Source organism: Rhipicephalus microplus, chromosome 6, assembly GCF_043290135.1.
Source record: "Rhipicephalus microplus isolate Deutch F79 chromosome 6, USDA_Rmic, whole genome shotgun sequence".
In the NCBI taxonomy this organism is placed as follows: Eukaryota; Metazoa; Arthropoda; class Arachnida; order Ixodida; family Ixodidae; genus Rhipicephalus; species Rhipicephalus microplus.
Genome location: NC_134705.1, coordinates 189,371,851 through 189,389,894, shown reverse-complemented (window position 1 = coordinate 189,389,894; position 18,044 = coordinate 189,371,851). Strand labels below are relative to the sequence as shown.

The 18,044-nt window shown below is 43.7% G+C and overlaps 1 protein-coding gene across 4 annotated transcripts in view; it reads right to left on the bottom strand.

Annotated features, from left to right (window-relative positions):
• capu (formin protein cappuccino) overlaps positions 1–18,044 on the bottom strand; it is a 39,139-nt gene that overhangs the window by 2,854 nt on the left and 18,241 nt on the right. For 3 of the 4 annotated variants that reach the window (XM_075867292.1, XM_075867294.1, XM_075867293.1), the window contains 11 exons: positions 16,067–16,187; positions 14,589–14,724; positions 12,506–12,593; positions 11,670–11,731; positions 9,456–9,665; positions 8,227–8,299; positions 7,155–7,228; positions 7,013–7,072; positions 6,911–6,934; positions 4,978–5,098; positions 2,136–2,280 (listed from right to left, as the gene is read on the bottom strand). In XM_075867292.1, coding sequence (XP_075723407.1) covers positions 2,136–2,280; positions 4,978–5,098; positions 6,911–6,934; positions 7,013–7,072; positions 7,155–7,228; positions 8,227–8,299; positions 9,456–9,665; positions 11,670–11,731; positions 12,506–12,593; positions 14,589–14,724; positions 16,067–16,187 — 1,114 coding nt within the window. The remainder of the gene's footprint in view (positions 1–2,135; positions 2,281–4,977; positions 5,099–6,910; positions 6,935–7,012; positions 7,073–7,154; positions 7,229–8,226; positions 8,300–9,455; positions 9,666–11,669; positions 11,732–12,505; positions 12,594–14,588; positions 14,725–16,066; positions 16,188–18,044) is intronic. The other variant, XM_075867295.1, reaches the window with a different exon arrangement.

Here is an 18,044-nt window from a genome sequence, read left to right as displayed (position 1 = left end):
GCGCACGCCATCGAAACACACTAAGGCCAGAAAGCATCGGTACCGTATTTATACCTGTGTCACACGTTGTACTGCTGATCGCGATTAAGTCTCATCGGGATCGAATTTCTCAACTGTGACTGGCTGTGGCTTTGGCAGCTCACGTAAAGGAGCCGATCAAGGTCACAAAAATTCGAACAGGATCGTACTCGATCACGATCAAAAGTGGCAGTGTGACACCGGTATTAAACAAGTGTGAGATAATGTTGATCGGCCCGGCAAAACAAAGCATTTAAGATTGAAAATTATACATCAGAGTGAATACAAGATTACGTGCATCTAGGACAACTATCCACGAGAGAACCCAATCACAAGAAAAAAAAAATTCACTGAAGAGTACGAATGTGCTGGAGCGCATTAAGGTGGCGCTCTCAAATGTCAGGAAATCTGCCAGTATCATCAAAGCAAAAAGTATACAGTCACTGCGTACTGCCAGTTGTGACGTATGAAGCTGAAACATAGATAATGACAGGACTAGAACAAAAGCTGGGGACCACACAGCATGCTATGGGACGTAGAATGATAGGGATAACATTGAGAGATTGGAGGATGGCAGAATGGGTGAGAAAACAGACAGAAGTGGCACATATCCTAAGCAGACATCAAACAAAAAAAAAAAGACCTGGGCTGGTCACCTAATGCGTAAAGCAGACAACCGATGAACAGAAAGAGCAGCAGAATGGTTACCAAGGGGTGGGAAACGCAGTCGAGGAAGGCGGAGAGTTAGATGGAGTGACGAAGTTAGGAACTTTAAAGGGATGAAACGCAATCGGGCCGCACAGCATAAAGTAAGCTGGAGATTATTAAGAGAGGCCTTCATGCTGCCGTGGACAAACAGAGGCTAAGAATGATGATGATGAATGACGCCGACTCAAATGTCAGTTGACCGCACATCATGCATTATAAAACCAAGTGCACTTTCCAACAAATTTATTTGCGCAGTCGATGTACTGACTCTTCTTGACGTCCGACGCCCAGGCCCTATGGACCTAGAAGCGCCCTCCGAACCAATCGCCACCGAGCGGATGTTTGTCACTGGGAGTGCCGCTGCTCATTGGAACAGCAATTCTTCTACGAATGATTGATACTCCTACAAAAGCCACTCTTTAATGGAAGAGTAGTCCTTGCCATCAGTAGTGGCACAGTTGATGAAGAATTTCTTTACAAAAAGTCAAAAACATTTTCAAAACTAGTATGCGGAATAATTATATGCAGAAGGTAGAGTAGGCAGGCGAATTCAATATTGTCACCATGCCAGAGCCTAATTATTCATTTGTCTCACCGTGACTGGTGGTACTAAGGTTTTCGTTTCAATTGAAAGTCAAGCTCCAAATTTGGATTTCTTCAAACCCTGCTAAACAGGCACGACCTAAAGTCGTGTAAAGCTAGCCCGCTCGCCGCAATGGCTATAGCTACTGGTGGCACTGACCAACTCTCCCACTTTTAAACACACCTACATGCCCCACAAAGTGGACGAGGAGGATGGCCGCCGGGGTAGCTCAGTTGGTAAGAGCATCGGACACGTTATTCGAAGGTCGCAGATTGAGCCTCTACCCCCGGCAAGTTCTCTTTCCGTTCACTTTTTTTCTCGTCTCATTTACAATTACACTCGAACCTCATTATAACAAAGTTCATCGTACACAACAGTATGTTACATCCAAAAACGTCTCATCAAAGTATGCTCCTAACACTGTAGCTATTGAAAGACTATTCGTTTAATTCGTTATTACTGACATTTGGTTATTCCAGGTTCGTTATATCGAGGTCATAGTGTATTTGCCGCAACATCTCCTGAACTTTTTTTAGAATTACACTCAAACCGCGATATGACGAATCCGGATATAACGAAATATCGGCTATAACGAAGTAAATAAAATATTTTTGCAATTGATTTAGTGCTAAGAATAAACATTTATAACGAATTTTCGGATATAACGAACTTATTTTCATATAAGATGCAAGTTTGTTATAATGAGGTTCGAGTGTACTATCTGTTAGTCCTCATTGATACTGTGTCTAGCCATACTTGCAATGATACAGAGCCCACGATAAAGCCCGGCCAAGACACTCGCACCCCGCTACGGGCTGCCACTCACTTGAGCCTGGTCTCCTCGAGATTCTCTTCCTGCTCCTTCTGTTCCTGGTGTGCCTTCTGCAGGAACGTCGTCATCTGCTCCCTGAACGGTTCCTGGTGCTCAACGTCGGAGTTCTCCAGCACCTTCTGGACCTTGGTCTCGCAACCTGAGCAGGAAAGCATTGCGGCGCTCCTAGGACACCTTCCAACTTGACAGCTCAAAATGTGAGCAGCCTGCCTTTAGAAAGGAATAATGACTCGGTTTAGATTGACAAACTGCACTCTGGAAACTGTGTTTCACTAGCATAAGTTCATTATTACCGGAGAAAATCAAGGTTGAAGTTTCATTTCTAAACTTCGTGTCGAAATTTCTTAGCGGGACGTCACAAATTTCAAAATGTATCTTTGGTATTTTTGTGGCATTTGATTACATTTACTGAAACTGTGCGCTAAGCCTGTGGCGCCCACAGATGACAATGTATGTCATTTTTATCGATTGGAAGCCATGTGGAACCCGGTAGACGCCTTCAAGATTTTCTATGTCGCGGTATTTCGTGCATAAATCTCAAGGTGGTGTCGCCACCCACATTTTCTTTTGGCGCTTTTTCTCGCTTGTCAAGCATCGTGTCGTGGTAAGAATGGCGATTTCAAAATTCTGAAATTGTACTTTAATAATATGTGAAAAATTGTTTTACTTTTTAGTGTCCCTTTAAGGGGCCCCACGACACTTTTTAAGCATGGTAAGAAAACGGTGCCAATTGGTAGTCTAGGCTCCTGAGAACATGCGTGCCAAATATTGTAGTGCAGCCCCCCCCCCACCCCCCTCAGCCTGGAATTTCCAATAAATTCTCAGTCAGCTAAAAATGTCTTTCTCTTCTCTCGACAAATGATGCTACAGGCGTACCATGTGCCTGGCCTAGCATCATCCGTCGTCTACAAGCTATTTAAAAAATAATAGCTAATAGAATAAGGGCGACATTCGCACTCAATCAACCAAAAGACCAAGCAGGAATTCGTACAACTTACTCCACAATAGACCATATTCATACTATCAATTGGGTGATGGAGAAATGCGTGGGGCATACAACCAACGCTTACGCTTAGCTTTTATAGATCACGAGAAGGCGTTTGACTCAGTGAAGACATCAGCAGTAATGCAGGCACCACGGAATCAGGGCATCGAAGAACCCTCCATAAACATACTGGAAGAAACCTACAGAGGATTCACAGCCACCATAGTCCTCCATGAAGAAAGCGACAGAATCCTAATAAAGAAGGGCGTAAGTCCGGGAGACACGATCTCTCTAATGCTATTCACCGCGTGTTTACAGGAGGCTTTCAGGGCCCTACTCATCATTATCTCTTATCCCCAACTCTTGAGGGCCCTCAAGAGTTGGGGATAAGAGATAATGATGAGTATGTTAGTAACCTGTGATTCGCTGATGAAATTTCCTTGATGAGTAGCTCGGGGGATGAATTACAGTTCATGATTACTGAACTGGACAAGGAAAGCAGAAAAGTAGGTCTGAAAAGTAATATGCTCAAAGCTAAAGTAATGTGCAACAGTCTCGGAAGAAAACAGCATTTTGCGATAGGTGAAGAGACGCTAGAAGTTGTAAAGGAATATGTCTACTTAGGACAGGTAGTAATTGCGGAGCCGAACCGTGAAAGTGAAGTAACTTGAAGAATAAGGGTGGAATGGATAGCTTTGGCAAGGATTCACTAATCATGAATGGTAATCTGCCACTAGCCCTCAAGAGGAAGGTATATAACAGCTGCATCTTTCTAGTACTTGGTTAACTTTGGTGCTGAAACCTGGAGTCTTACAAACTCCAGGTTTCAGTTTAAATTGAGGACAACGTAGCAAGCGATGGAAAGGAAAATGATAGGTGTAACCTTAAGAGACAAGAAGAGAGCAGAGTGGGTCAGGGAGAACAAGCCGGGCTTAAGAATATCATAGTTGAAATCAAGAAGAAGAAATGAACATGGGCCGGGCATGTTGGTCACAGGCAAGATAATCGCTGGTCGTTAAGGTTAACTGACTGGATTTCCAGAGAAGGCAAATGCGCAAGAGGGAGACAGAACGTTAGGTGGGTCGATGAGATTAAAAAAGTTTGAGGTATAACAAGGCAGCAAAAAGCACAAGACCGGGTTGATTGGCAGATAATGGGAGAGGCCTTTACCCTGCAGTGAGCGCAGTCAGGCTGATGATGATGATGATGAGCATCAGCCATTGGCTCATTTGAGCATGGCACGTTTGGTTGTTATTGAGGCCGTCACGGAAGGCCGCGTGTACGCACGTGCGTGCACAGTCACACTGAAAAGCTGCACGTCCGAAGAAAAAAAAAAGTGTTCAAAGTCACAAGGCGTGTGCGAGGCATTTTCTTCCCCCATGCCATTCCTCCCTGCTTAGCTTCCAGGGCTTTCGTCAGAATGAAAGAATCAATGCGACTGCGGAGAACATCAAATCTTTGTTACTCCGCTCGCCGAGGATGAATTCTGAAAATTTTTGCGGCAGTGAATTCGCGAAGCAATAAGCTCTTTTATTGAATCCATCCCATGGCTACATGAAGAAGTGTAGCGGGGCCCCTTCATAATGAAAAGTGACTGATGCAGTCATGAGACACTGTCACGTGACGTGTTGTATGTCGAGACAGCGGGGATGATGATAGCCTTCATAAACTGTGACATTCAGAGCACTTGAGGAGACTTGAGCGCCTCTAACTTTGCTTCATGGGTGCGGTGCAAAGAAGCTTTTAGCGAAACTCTGCATCACTGGGAAAAAGAAATTTCCGCAACATACAGGGACCATGTAGACCTAATAGAAACGAGTTTTAAATGCGTGGACAAGAAAACCTACTCACTCTTGATCTGAGCGTCAAGCTTCTTGAGGTCCGCCCTGATGTCATCGAAGTTGACGAGTCCAGCACGCTCCATGTCGGTCGGCTCGGGTAAAGGAAATTTCGCCTTCTCCTGGGAAACGTCCTGTATCACACCAAGCAAGGCGTACAACGAAAAATGTTTTAGAATAATTTTTTTTTGAGAGACATTCTTATTTACAGCAGCCATCATTTAACTCTGGGACAGTAATTCAATCCGAACAAAACTGTATGCACTCATAACTCGATATAACGAACCCGGATATAAACAAATATCGGTTATCACGAAGTAAATGAAAGATAGTCTTGTAATAAATAATGTTACGAATACACCTTTATAACAAATTTTCGAACATAAACTTAATTTTATGTAGAATGCAACTGTGTGATAATTAGGTTTGAGCATATGAACATGATTGATTTATTTGTGGGGTTTAACGTCCCAAAACCACCATATGATTATGAGAGACGCCGTAGTGGAGGGCTCCGGAAATTTTGACCACCTGGGGTTCTTTAACGTGCACCCAAATCTGAGCACACGGGCCTCGACATTTCCGCCTCCATCGGAAATGCAGCCGCCGCAGCCGGGATGTGAACCCGCGACCAGCGAGTCAGCAGCCGAGTACCTTAGCCACTAGACCACCGCGGCGGGGCTTGAGCATATGAACAAAAACCAAAAACAAGTCTGGTTGTTCTCTACTGTGACACTAGACATAAGATTAAAATCTGACAAACGTAAGCCTATGGCAGCAGAAACAAGGTAAGACCCCAGGTATGCAAGTAAAATTAAGTTTTTACTTAAGTAAACTTAAGTTCGAAAAAATGCCACGCCTGCGCGGAAGACTCGGCGCAGTCACTGCAAAAGCTAGAAGAGCGGCCTTTCAGAGCCTTTTCAAAATACTCATTGGGTAACTACTGCAAGCACACTTGCTTGATACTCACTAGGGCATTAACAATAAACTTTTGGGTAGTAGGTCAGCATTCGCTATGCTATTTTTCATCATTCTTCTGAGAAGCGTGATATCCGCTAAACACTTGCAAAGAATTTCGTGCCAATTGTTCATGAAGTTGCTGACGACGAAAAGGAATTATGGCTGAAGTGGCTATGCGCCACAGTTAATAGGAGAACAAGAACAAGCTTTTGTAAAGGGTTGGAGCATTGGACGGCCCGCTCGTCACACTATTCACATTGTGCGATGACTGGTTGTTCTTTCGCTGTTTTAAAACACTTTATAGGTCGTAATAACGAGATTGCTTTCCCAACATCAAGCCTGCCTAAGGCAAGTTTGCCAACAATTCATAAGCACCAGCGTAACTCAGCAGTAGAAAACTGGGATGGCACCCAGCAGACCCGCGTTTCGAGCCCCACTGTGTCTTTGGTGCTAGGTGTTTTTTCCAATTTCGCGCGATGTGGTTACGGACATTGGTGGCGACAGTGGACAACTGCATGTGACCCGAGTCGAGATCTCATAACAGCTTTCTCTGTAAAAAAAATTTCATACATTAAGTGCTTGAAGTACGCACTAGGGACAGGATATTGCTTGATCCCCCAATTTTTCTTGTCACTATATCATTCTAGAAAAAATTCTCTGCTGGGTTTCACCAACGAAACCAACCTCCACTAGGTGAGCTGTAGTGTTTCAGTGCGAGGAGAAACCCCTTCACCCTAAGCTCCCACGATTTGTATGCATGTTATGAGGATACGCACGAAGAACTATGCTAGAAAACATATTTCTTAAAAAGTGCATGTTTAAGCAAGTTTGCGTATATGTTCCGACCAACACCACAACAAACTGACAGTATTTATGTACTGAACTACCAGCACAAACAAATGCCAGAGCATTAAAAAATGTACAGCTTAACTACAGTATATGACGAATGAGATCAGAGTGCATTGGGCACTGTACTTAACACTAACAGGATATGACTTCGCTGGAAGTAGCTGAAAGAGCACAAGAGACAGTTATAAATTGTTAGTCGTGAATCCAAGCAGTTGAAATAATATTTCGCAAACCCTCACCTCCTGGAACTTGCTTATATAGACTCGGACAATGTAGTGAAGAAGAGTCAAAGAGTTGTCCTGCAAAATGGAATACGGAAGCGACTTAAGTACAATGCAGACGAAACTACGTGAAGGAGTCTGAGAGCGCCAGTCGACCAACCTTGCTCTTGACGTCCTTCAACTTGGCCAAGATCTCGAGGCCAAAGCCATCAGCTTGTCCACGACTCCTATTCCCTGCGACCAAAACATTGTGCAACCGTTACGTCATTCGCACATCATGCCGCGGCCAAGAAAGTTTGAAAAAGAATGCCGGAGCGCAAGGTATGTCGCGAGATTAAAGCTAGACCTCTGCCATCTTACTCCAGGCACGGTACATCAGCGTACCGGAAAGGAAGGGCAGCTTCTTCCTAGCCTGCTCTGCGAGAACTTTTTAGAAATCTCAATATATTGTAAAATTTATTAGAAAGTGCGTAACCAATACCTGTTCAGATGAATCGCTTTCATGAGGAACAGCAATCTGTTACTCTATACTTAACCTAGCACTCATGTTTGCTGAACAAAACACCTTAATCTGTCATGAGGAATCACCTGAGAAGGCTGTTTTCGAGCTAAATTACCAAGAAATTCTGGTCACACATTTGCTGATAAAGCGAAGCGAGAACTTCAACTCCAAATTTTTTTTGTAAACTTTATAGCTGTAACAAATAGTCCATTACAGTTGGAAGAGCGAAAGGACAAGGCACTTCATATTGAGGCTGACTACTAGTCTGCTGAATTACATGTTAAAACATTCAAATGGGCGAGTTTGTAGGGGTACAATTTTCGTTTAATAATCTTGAACAGGGCAGAAAAGCAAGCTCCAATTAAGAAAAAACTACAAGCAGTAATGCTCATGTTTCTAGCTACCTATACGCATTCTCTTTTCAACAGAATGTTGAAAGAAAAAGTTGATAACATAACGAAAACAGAAGTGGGATGCAGACCAGTGTCTTAGAATTACATGGTCGAAACTTGTAGTACCAGCCTGAGCTTCGGCATACCACGCAGAGAAACACAATCTGTATTTCAGTCAGAGACCACTTGCTAAGTTAATTACTGGACTAGCTGCTGACCAATCTAGACTTCACGCTTCAGGCAGCTTTGGATATTTTGCACCTGGTTTATCCAAAACGACAGATTATTTTCACTTGACCATTGTTTCAGAGTTAGCACAAATAAGTTTAGCATCTTACCTCCATTCATGTAGTTGCCTAGAGCTAATATAAGCCCCAGGATTGTGCGCACTTCCTTGCTGTGCAGTAATGCCTGCAGCAGAGACATAGAGATCAGTAGCAGAAGCATCAAGTCAGTATACTGCCCACACAAAATAATACACAAGCAATCCTGAAACTACTTCTATGCGTCCTTGATTTCCCCTGTGTTTCAAGCACATTTGGGAAGGTACGATTTAGTACAAACCCCAAAACACAAATGTTGCAACATGCGTGGTGGTAGAATTTTGTGTTGGCCATTGCAAGCCCGTCTTGCATCGATGTGGGGTAAGAAAAAGAGCACTGGCATGGCTTGAGGGGGCAGGGGAACAAGTGCCCATTTTGCCTCTCGCACCAAGGCAATGAATGGCTCATTCTAGTTCTGAAGCTTAATGACTTACATTATTTTAAAAATGTACCAAAGGCCTTTTCAAGATGAACTTGTGGCACCGATTGAGGCTCTCATGGTAGGGATGAAACGTAATAAAAAAAAAAACATTTTCAGGCTGAACGAAACTGTGTTCAAGTCCCCTGTTTCTGTACATATGCTTTGAAAGATTTCGGGTAGTAGCAGGCAATCTAGTTGACATTACAAGAAAACAGATGCTTAGCAATTCAAGGTTACCAAACTTAGCAGGTAACTAACAGTCTACCACAGCAACTAAATTGATGCCAAGATGAAGGCAGAACAGTGAAGGATGGCAGAAAATGAAGGCAAGGCAAAGCAATGAAATCAGGAATTTTCAGGCACGTGACATTACAAATCAGCTGGATCAAAACAACGGTAATTGAAGATTATAGTGAAAGGCCTTATTAAACAAGCAGTCAACTTGAGTTATGCCTACTGAAAAAATCACATTGTGCACAGCAAATTATCTTGATTCATACAGGCACAACAGGCCCTGAGCCATAATTCCAAATAAATTCTCAAAACATTACACAAGAAATTCTTGTTGAAATGAGGCATTTTATTCTATCAGCCCAGAGTAGCTTTATCTGACAACTAATTAAATGTAACTACCAGCTAGCTTGAAGGAAACCGCCAGGCTTCCAATAAAGTTTATTCACTCATTCGTTATACCCCCAGTGCGTTACTATATAAATGATAGTTGGAAGTTAGCGCTTGTCATTGTCAATCTCTTTTCTGCATAAGATCTTTAACAATCACTAAGCATCAGCGCCAAACAGCGGCATTGCCCCATGCCCCTCACCTCACATGTCATCTTGAGGTTGTTCAGTTTGTTCTCGACAATGCTGATGGACTCTGTGTAGGTCGACTGGAACATGATGCATCCGACACGATCGGCGTACTCCGGAATGCGAGACAGGTCCAACAGAAAGCGCTCCGGCTTGTCTAATGGAACGTCGGGCTTCAGGGCTAGATGGTCCTGGATCAGCTTCAGCTCTTCGTTCGTCGGCCGCTGCATGAAGTATGCAGGAATGACAGATGACCGCGAGGGTCTGCCAGTGGACATCTACACAGACTAGGGCAAAAGGTTGATGTTGAAAAGCCCAAATCTGTGAACTTTACGCTTGTAAATAAGTACCTTTCAGTCTTTGCAGACTCTACGGCAATGAGACTGACCCCTTTTGCTATTACACTGGAGTTTCAAATGGAGCCCCTCCTTGGTTTACAGTGTCTGTCCATGAACAGAGAAAAACCACATGACCTCAGAAGGGAGCGATGATGTCACATAATGCATCATCATAATGTAAGGATCACCCAAGTCTGTAATGCAGTGATGTCCTGACGCCACACGATGGCATCATCAACTGATATCCCAGATCACCAAAAGGTACACCGATCCCAGAGGTGACAGAAAAAAAACTTGAGTTGAGCGGTAGAAATTTTATGCATGTTCTGCAGAGTCGGTTGAAACTAGGCACCGCATCGATGCAGTTGTTGACGGCGAGAATGGGTTAAACACTCAGTCCAAGCGCGCCCGAGAAGCAGCACTCTTATTTTTAAAGAGACAGTGCTTGCAAACAGGAGCATGACAAACACACAATGCCACAAACGCCAAGCTGTCATAGTTGCTTGGCGTAACGCAGGCAGAACTGCATAGCATACAGCCAACCCAACTAAAGCGTAGTTGGCACGTGCTCACGCCAAAGAAAAGACTTCCTCCTCTTGTTCTCAGAGCACCTTGAATACGTTATTATGTATGGAGCACTTTAAATGAGTGCACATACTAAAAAAAATGAAAAAAAGGAAGTGAGAAATAGAGAAAGCGAAAAAATATAAATAAATAGAAATAGAAAGACAGAAAGAAATGGTAAAGTACAAAAATAGAGGAGGAAAGAATGAGGAAACCGAAGAGATACAAAGCAACTCGGCTCCCCAGCTCCGCACTTCCTCCAACCTTGGCACCACAAGTGCAAAGCTGCCTTAATCGATTTAAAACCTGAATACTTGTCAACTAGCTCATCTCTCTGTTATTCCAAGCATTTATGAACAACTCCAACAAGAGCACGGACGAGAATGCACCCATAAACTCCACTGGTTATCCACCGTCATAAAGCGGAACGGCTCCAACTTTTGCATTAGCGTAACTGAGCAAAGAGTAAAGGTTACATCGAGGCGAAAGCCTCGGTTGGCTCGACGAACCAGAAAATTGACACTCTGCACCGGTGTCCCACGATGTCAAGGACAATGCGAGCGATGCAGTCACCACGCAAATGACATCGCCACGATGTCGTAGACTGCCAAAATTTGTGAAGTCCTTACAACGTCATAGCGGTGTCACAGTTACGCCACGCGACACGACGTCGCAAGATGACATAATCACATGACATTGTAGCTCTATAAAAGCAAAGGTGTTCCAATTATGAAACGCGAGAAACTACATAAGGTGCAAAAAGCTTTTGGAGGGTGGCGGGGCAGGACTGATAGATCGGCTGAGAAGGAAAAATCGGCTTTTACCTTCCAGTCATTTTAGCGAAGTGCATAGGGACCCCGATTTATTAATATGTGGGGTTTAACCTCCCAAAACCAGCATATGATTATGAGAGAGGCCGAAGTGGAGGGCTCCGGCGATTTTGACCACCTGGGGTTCTTTAACGTGCACCCAAACCTGAGCACACAAGCTTACAACATTTCCGCCTCCATCAAAAATGCAGCCGCCGCAGCCGGGATTCGATCCCGCGACCTCCCGATTAGCAGCCGAGTACCTTAGCCACTAGACCACCGGGGCGGGGCTGCATAGGGACCCTGCAAGCTTTCAAATTCCCACTAGGGGCTATGTGAAGTTCCACCGCAGCTTAAAGACCAACAACATCGGCGCAGCACCAAATGCTAGCGTTCAACAATTTCGTGGAAAATTAGTGCAACAAGTAAATGAACAATCGTTTCCACAAAGAAGCCGAACTTTACCGAACCACCTTTTGAATGCCAAACATGCAAGAGAATGAAGGAATGGGCTTACAATTTCGTACAGAGCTTGAAGGGTGTCCAAGCTCACAACTGATGTGTCAAAGTTGTAGATGGCTGTAAAAAACAACAATCGCAAAGACACGTCACAATCAAAGGCAAGGCCGTAACAGAGCGTGCCAGCAGTGAATGACAACATCCAATATAAATTTAATCTTTGGATGTGTCCAATCTTCAATGCACAAAAGGACAGAGCGAGACATTACTACGTGCAGTAGACTCTCAGTAAATCAAAATCTCTGAAGAACAGATTCATTGCTTTGATGAAACATCTGCTTCTAATACGATTGGTTACATATTTGAAGTCAGTGCCCAGGTGCACTTCGCTGTAAACGAAACTCCCATTAAATGTAACATTTCCGGGTCCTTTTGTGATCTGTCTGGAGTCTGCTATACAACATACCAGCTCGGTGAGTTAGCTGTCTGCATTGAATTCTAGTGGTGCACGGAACTAAGGTGGAGCAAAACGCTCGCAAACACACACATCCTGTCATGTGTTTCATTCAGCCTTCATCTTTCACGGTGCTAGAGCATGGTCAGCGAGAAAATTCGAGACCCCCAGCGAAAGAACTACCTTCAGTTTCGGGTGCCAACAACTTGACGCAACAAACTATGCTTAGGTTTACATATTAATGACGTTCACATGTAATGATGTTTGAAAGAGCCAACAGACGTTCTCATTGAAACACAGCACACGTATTGACGAAGTGACAAGAATGCATGATTGGCTATTTTATGAAGCGCCGAGAAAACTTCGTCTCTCCAGTCAGTTTTTTTTTTCTCCTTTTTTTTTCATTTCTAGAGATAAAACAAAATAATAACTTCACTTACCATTCTCCACATCGCTTATTTCAAGGCGTAAACTCGATATCAGTATGCCAACATTTTGTGAACGTTTTTGGTCGAGAAGCTTTGCCACCTACGAGGACAAAAAAATTGAGTTCAAAAAACCAACGTCGAATAAGTTTACAAAAACAGTGAAGTAACAAGAATAGTGTTTGAGGAGTAGCGCTAGGAACTCATGCTATACTGCTTTCGTGCAACAAAACTCACCATAAGACAGTGCACGCATTCAATGTTCTATTACAAAAGTGTTTCAAATTAAAATGATGCTGGGACCACGTGGATGGGGTCGCTGAACTGGAACATTCTTAGGCTGTCCCAGAACAGCAAATTCCCGCTACCCCCCCATGTCCTATAGACCTTTCTCTGTTCAACAGTTTTTCAACAATACAGTATTGCCCTAATGTGCTAAAAAACTAACTTACGTAACCAACACCAAAGTCGCTTGGTGCAAACGATAGACCAAGTCTCGCTTTCATCAACCCAGTCAGGGAAAGTTATCTGCAGCCCTTCTTATGCATTTTAATGTGAAAGCTTTTGTCTCATTGGACAACCCCTCATGTAAAACGCACGTGACCTACATCGCTAATGGAGTCGGGCTGTAGCATCACTTGTGCCGTCATCACGAGTTCACCGACCTTTGATATCTGTCACGTCATCACATGCCATCACATTAGGCCTGTGTGATTATTTGAACGCTTCGAATATTCGAATGACTATTGCAGCATTCGAATTTGCTGCGACATGAATTTAAATAGTTCGAAAATGTCGAAATATGTTGCCCTTTGTAAAAGTGATTTTACTACAGTATAGCAGCGCTATGCCATGAAAACAGGGGCGGCGCCAGGGGGGGGCAAGGGTGGGCTGGAGCACCCCAAAATTCTCGCCTGCCCCCCCTATGCCCACCCAAGTGCCCGGAAGCATATATTGAAAACCTAGTAGGAGCAGAGCTAGCTTGCCCCCCCCCCCCCCCCCCCGGAGGAACTCACTTTTCGTGGTTGCCCCCCCAGTAAAAACATCCTGGCGCCGCCCCTGCATGAAAACACCTAAAAAAAAAAGTTCTGCCACGAAGCTTCATTTTGAGGTTAAATGAATACACAAAATAACTATTTCATTTCAGGGTAGTAAGGTGAAAAGCTATTTATATGGGCTCACATATCCAAAGTATAATAAATTTGCTGGTTTGCCAGTTGTCACTTGCATCCTGCTGAAATTTAAATCCTGCTAGTACTATTCAAATTTGCTTTCACTTCGCTTCGAACCAAGAAAACAGCGACATTCGCAAATGCCTCATTCAGATTTTCAAAAATATAGTGGAGGGTAGCTGGGTCATGACAAATGTGCTCATTCTTCTTTACAATGTGTGGTTTATACAATTCGAACTATTAGATTTGAAACTATGCGACCAAATTACTGTTCAAAAACCGAAAAAGATGGAAATAAAATAAATAATAAAAAACTCTGCGTATTAGTGTAGATCGAACACGGGTCGTTTGCATGGCATGCGGCTGTTCTACCCCAGAGCCACACCTCTACACCTCTACTTATGAATACAGTGAAAATAACTTCCTCTGCTTGGAAATTCAGTAGAAGTAACTTTATGCTTTACAAACACATGCGTCCTTTATACATGCTTCACAATACAACATTAAATATTACCGTAACAACACGTGGTACAAGCATACATTGCCAATGGGCATCGGAACATGGGATTATTGTAATGACTTCATCGTTTAAAGCCAATCACCCATAACAAAAGACACACACGCTACTGCATCCTTAAGGCCACGTAGTGGGTGCATAGCAAGTTCGAAAAGATATCATACAATAGGTGTTTGAAGTAAGCACTAGGAACAGGACATCTCTTTTTCGTTCAACTCTTAAAGGAGGAGCTTGAGGGTCCCCCCTGTTTTTTACTTCCTTTGAGAGACTAGTGCTGCGCATTAACATTGTTTCCTTATCCACTTGCTGCAAAAGAGCCGGTAAGATCAACGGTGCCCACTGTAGTGCGTTTTTAATAGTGGCCGGTAGTGTAAATAGTGGTAGCACACCGACGTAGTAGCGGTGGTACCTGCTTAGTCTTTGCCTGGGCACTTTTCGTTTTGGCCGTGGGTTTCTTCTCCTGCACCTGCCTCGAGAAGAGGTTCTCAAACTCCTCCCAGTCCGAAGGGGGAGTCTCCTCCAAGCTTTCCCACAAAGTCTTGCGTCTGGAACGAGACCGGATCGGCGAGATGGGCGAAACAACTTCACGAGATGGAGCGACACAGAGCCGAGATACTTGGTATGTATTAGAGTTATTAAGAGACCGGGGTGTGCAAACACAGGGATAAGAGTCAAGTCGAGATAACACAAATGCCAAGTAACAATCCACACAAGTGGAAGCTTGGGATAGCGGAAATAAATTCACATACTGGGTGAAAACTGTGCAAGCTCCTTATCAGTTGCTTGATCACAGAACAAGATTACTGCGGCGGGCAGACACTACAGAAGAAAAGCATCAAAGACACGCGCAGAGCACTGTCTTCACTGTCTTTCTCGAGTCCCATTTTTTTGCGCTACCATATTAATAAATATGTCATACCAAAAAGCCCGCTTCTCAGCCATAGTTATTGTACGTCATGCTGAGCTCACCTGCAGGGTAGGCAGTGTGCCAGCCACCTACACATAAGATTACCTGGCTGGGCCTTAGGGCGATCGATGGGCCCCACGAGTTTTGATACCGACACGTTGATTAGGCTTGTCTTTTATCTTCCAGACTTTTATCATCCTTTTTTGACGCATGTATTTTGCCACTCTGCGATATAAAGTTGGTTGAAAGTTGGCGCTCTAAGTTGTTATTCAACACCTACTAAATGCTTGTGTTGTCTTCTATCTTGTGTGCATGTTTGCACACCCACTCTTCTATGAGAGAGTCGCTCTCAAGCAACAGACGGCTGCCCATCTCAACAATGACAGAAACACAGAGCACCTGTGAAATTAACAAGCATTTGATCTCGTAAGGTTAAATCATTACTGCAAAGTAGTAGAGTCTAGCTAAAGTGGAAAGTATTTGGCGTAGAGGCACACTCATTATATTAAAAGAACTTAAATTTCATGGTTTTGCATACCAAAGCCAGGACACAATTGTGATACACTGTAGTGGAGGACTTCATTATTTTTAACCACCCAGATTTTTTCATTGTGCACGGGAATTTTTACAATTAACCCCCATCCAGATGACAGCCAAGTAGTGCAGCACAGGAGCCATATTGCAAAGATCTGAAACATGGCACTCTACTGATTTTATCGTTCTCACGTGCTTGTAAAAGCCCAAGGCTACAGATGAGCTCGTGCAAGTTGTCTACTATACGTGCTGTCTACCTCAACAGTCCACCAGGATAGCTACCATACCGAGTCCTGCGAGAAAACTGATCTCTTAGGTTTCGGCACCTGTAGAGACCCAATGCTAAAGCACTGCTTGTGCAAGCCGTCCTTCAGACGTATTCTCAGCCTGAACGTACTGAGAGAAGGGCACGTGCAAAACAATTCTACGCGCGTTGAGATACATACTCTGTCGTCTTCTCTGGACTCGCCGGCGAAGCAGGTTGTGGTGGCTTCGTTGTGGGCACCTGTATTCTCGTCCAGTACAGCGGCTTCATCAGTGCCTTCGGGTTCACGGGCTGCTTGCGGGCTGAACAGATCCGAGCACATCGAGTCACAAGCGTCTCAACGATGTTTAGGCATTTGAACAATCAGAATGAGGAAAGCAGCGAGAACGTAGCACGAAGCAAGGGCATGCACACAGCACTGCCGGCCACAGCCAATACATGCGCAACGCGAAGAAGGGAGGTAGTTCGCAACTGCTCATGCCACAGGCGTGTAGTTGCAATGCAAGTGAGCTAAAAGTGGTATACATTTCGTTTCGGTAGCCCGTGTGGTTTACATGCTTCAAGATGGAGACAAGCCCCTTTGAAGGGGAATTTTGGCATCCAAAGACTATTGATGTGAAGTGCACCATATGAGGTGCATTTGTAAAATATCCCTTTTAGAATGTAGTTTATCCAGAACACACTACGAAGGGGATTCTTATCGTAACATGCACTATTTATGGTGCATTTTATCCTTAAATCGTGTGTGATTTGTTATCTGTCGCATGCCACCTGAACATCCACTACTTTCCTGCCATGACTGCTATGCCAAGCCAACGACATGCGTAGAATTAACAATCTGCAGGTACAGTGGGCCCTTAAGGAAATGCCGATAAGTCAAATGATAATTCTTATTACGGTAGAGAGGAGCTCAAAAGTGTAGTGACGCATACTCTTTATAGAGTGTACACCCCTACAAGGATTGTCTTGCATTTATGCAAAGGCAGATGACTTAGGTACGTTAACTCGCATCAAAACGCGACTGCCGTAGTTCGGTAATCAAACCAGTCACCTCACACTCGGCAATGCTACAAGGCTATCGCTTCATTTGCTTTTAGAACGATAGAGCATTACAAGATGCAAACTGCAGCAGCAAGCCCACATATTTTCGAAGTGTGAAGCAATGCAAAAAAAAAACAAAAGGTACTGCTGGCTAGCAGCCATTACTTCACAACTCACACGCTAAAGTGCCAGCTACCGAAGAGGATAGTTACAAGGTCCAGCAGATTGAAGAAAAGGAGAAACAAGAAGTCTGCGGTGAGCAAAACACTACATCAACTTTCAATGGCATGAAATGTCCTAATAACTTTTTTGAACACGTGCTACCTGCAGTGAAAGGGTCAACGAAACTCTGCACGGAGAATGAAGAGAAAATTTTTGTGATGAGACAAATTGTACGTCATTTGCTTATGTCGTGTAAAACTATAATGTAGTATGTTTGAAACATAAACCACAAACAAAATGGTATGTGACACACGCACTTGTGTTATGACAATTTTTGTCTCTTTCAGTTTTTAAATGTCCCTGTGGATTACCAAAACTCTTAATCATTCACTCTGCCAATAGTGAAAGCCAGTATGCCACAATGCCCTGTAATGACTGCAGCAGCATTATAAACAGAAAAAGTAACCAGGTTAATATTGAAACCAATATTTTAATGTTTACCTGGCGATGTTATTTTTTCAAGTGATTGCTTTCGGGGATGCAATTGCTTACACAAGATTTCGTGCATCAAGTGGCACTTCCCGAAATCAACGCATTTGCCTCAGAGTTCTCTGTTCAGGCTAAACAAAATGGGCACAGCACCCCAAACGTTGTACAAGTTAGCCAGCAGCTTTTCTATGTTTTAACTAGTAGTGCTGAAGTTTTATTTATGACAAATCACGATGCCCTCCCTGATGAAGGACTTCATTTCACCTAAGGCATGGTACATTTTGTTAGACACATACAATACTCAGATTGAAGCGTGAAATTGTAGGGCTTTGTAAATGCATGTACATTTGTTTTTAGCCTCTACAGTTCGTGTGGTATTGGCATTATTGTGACTGGAACAACAGTCTGCCAAGCGTAGAATGTCGTTCGAAGTTCACAGGATCGAATCTTCGCCACCATGGCCGAGA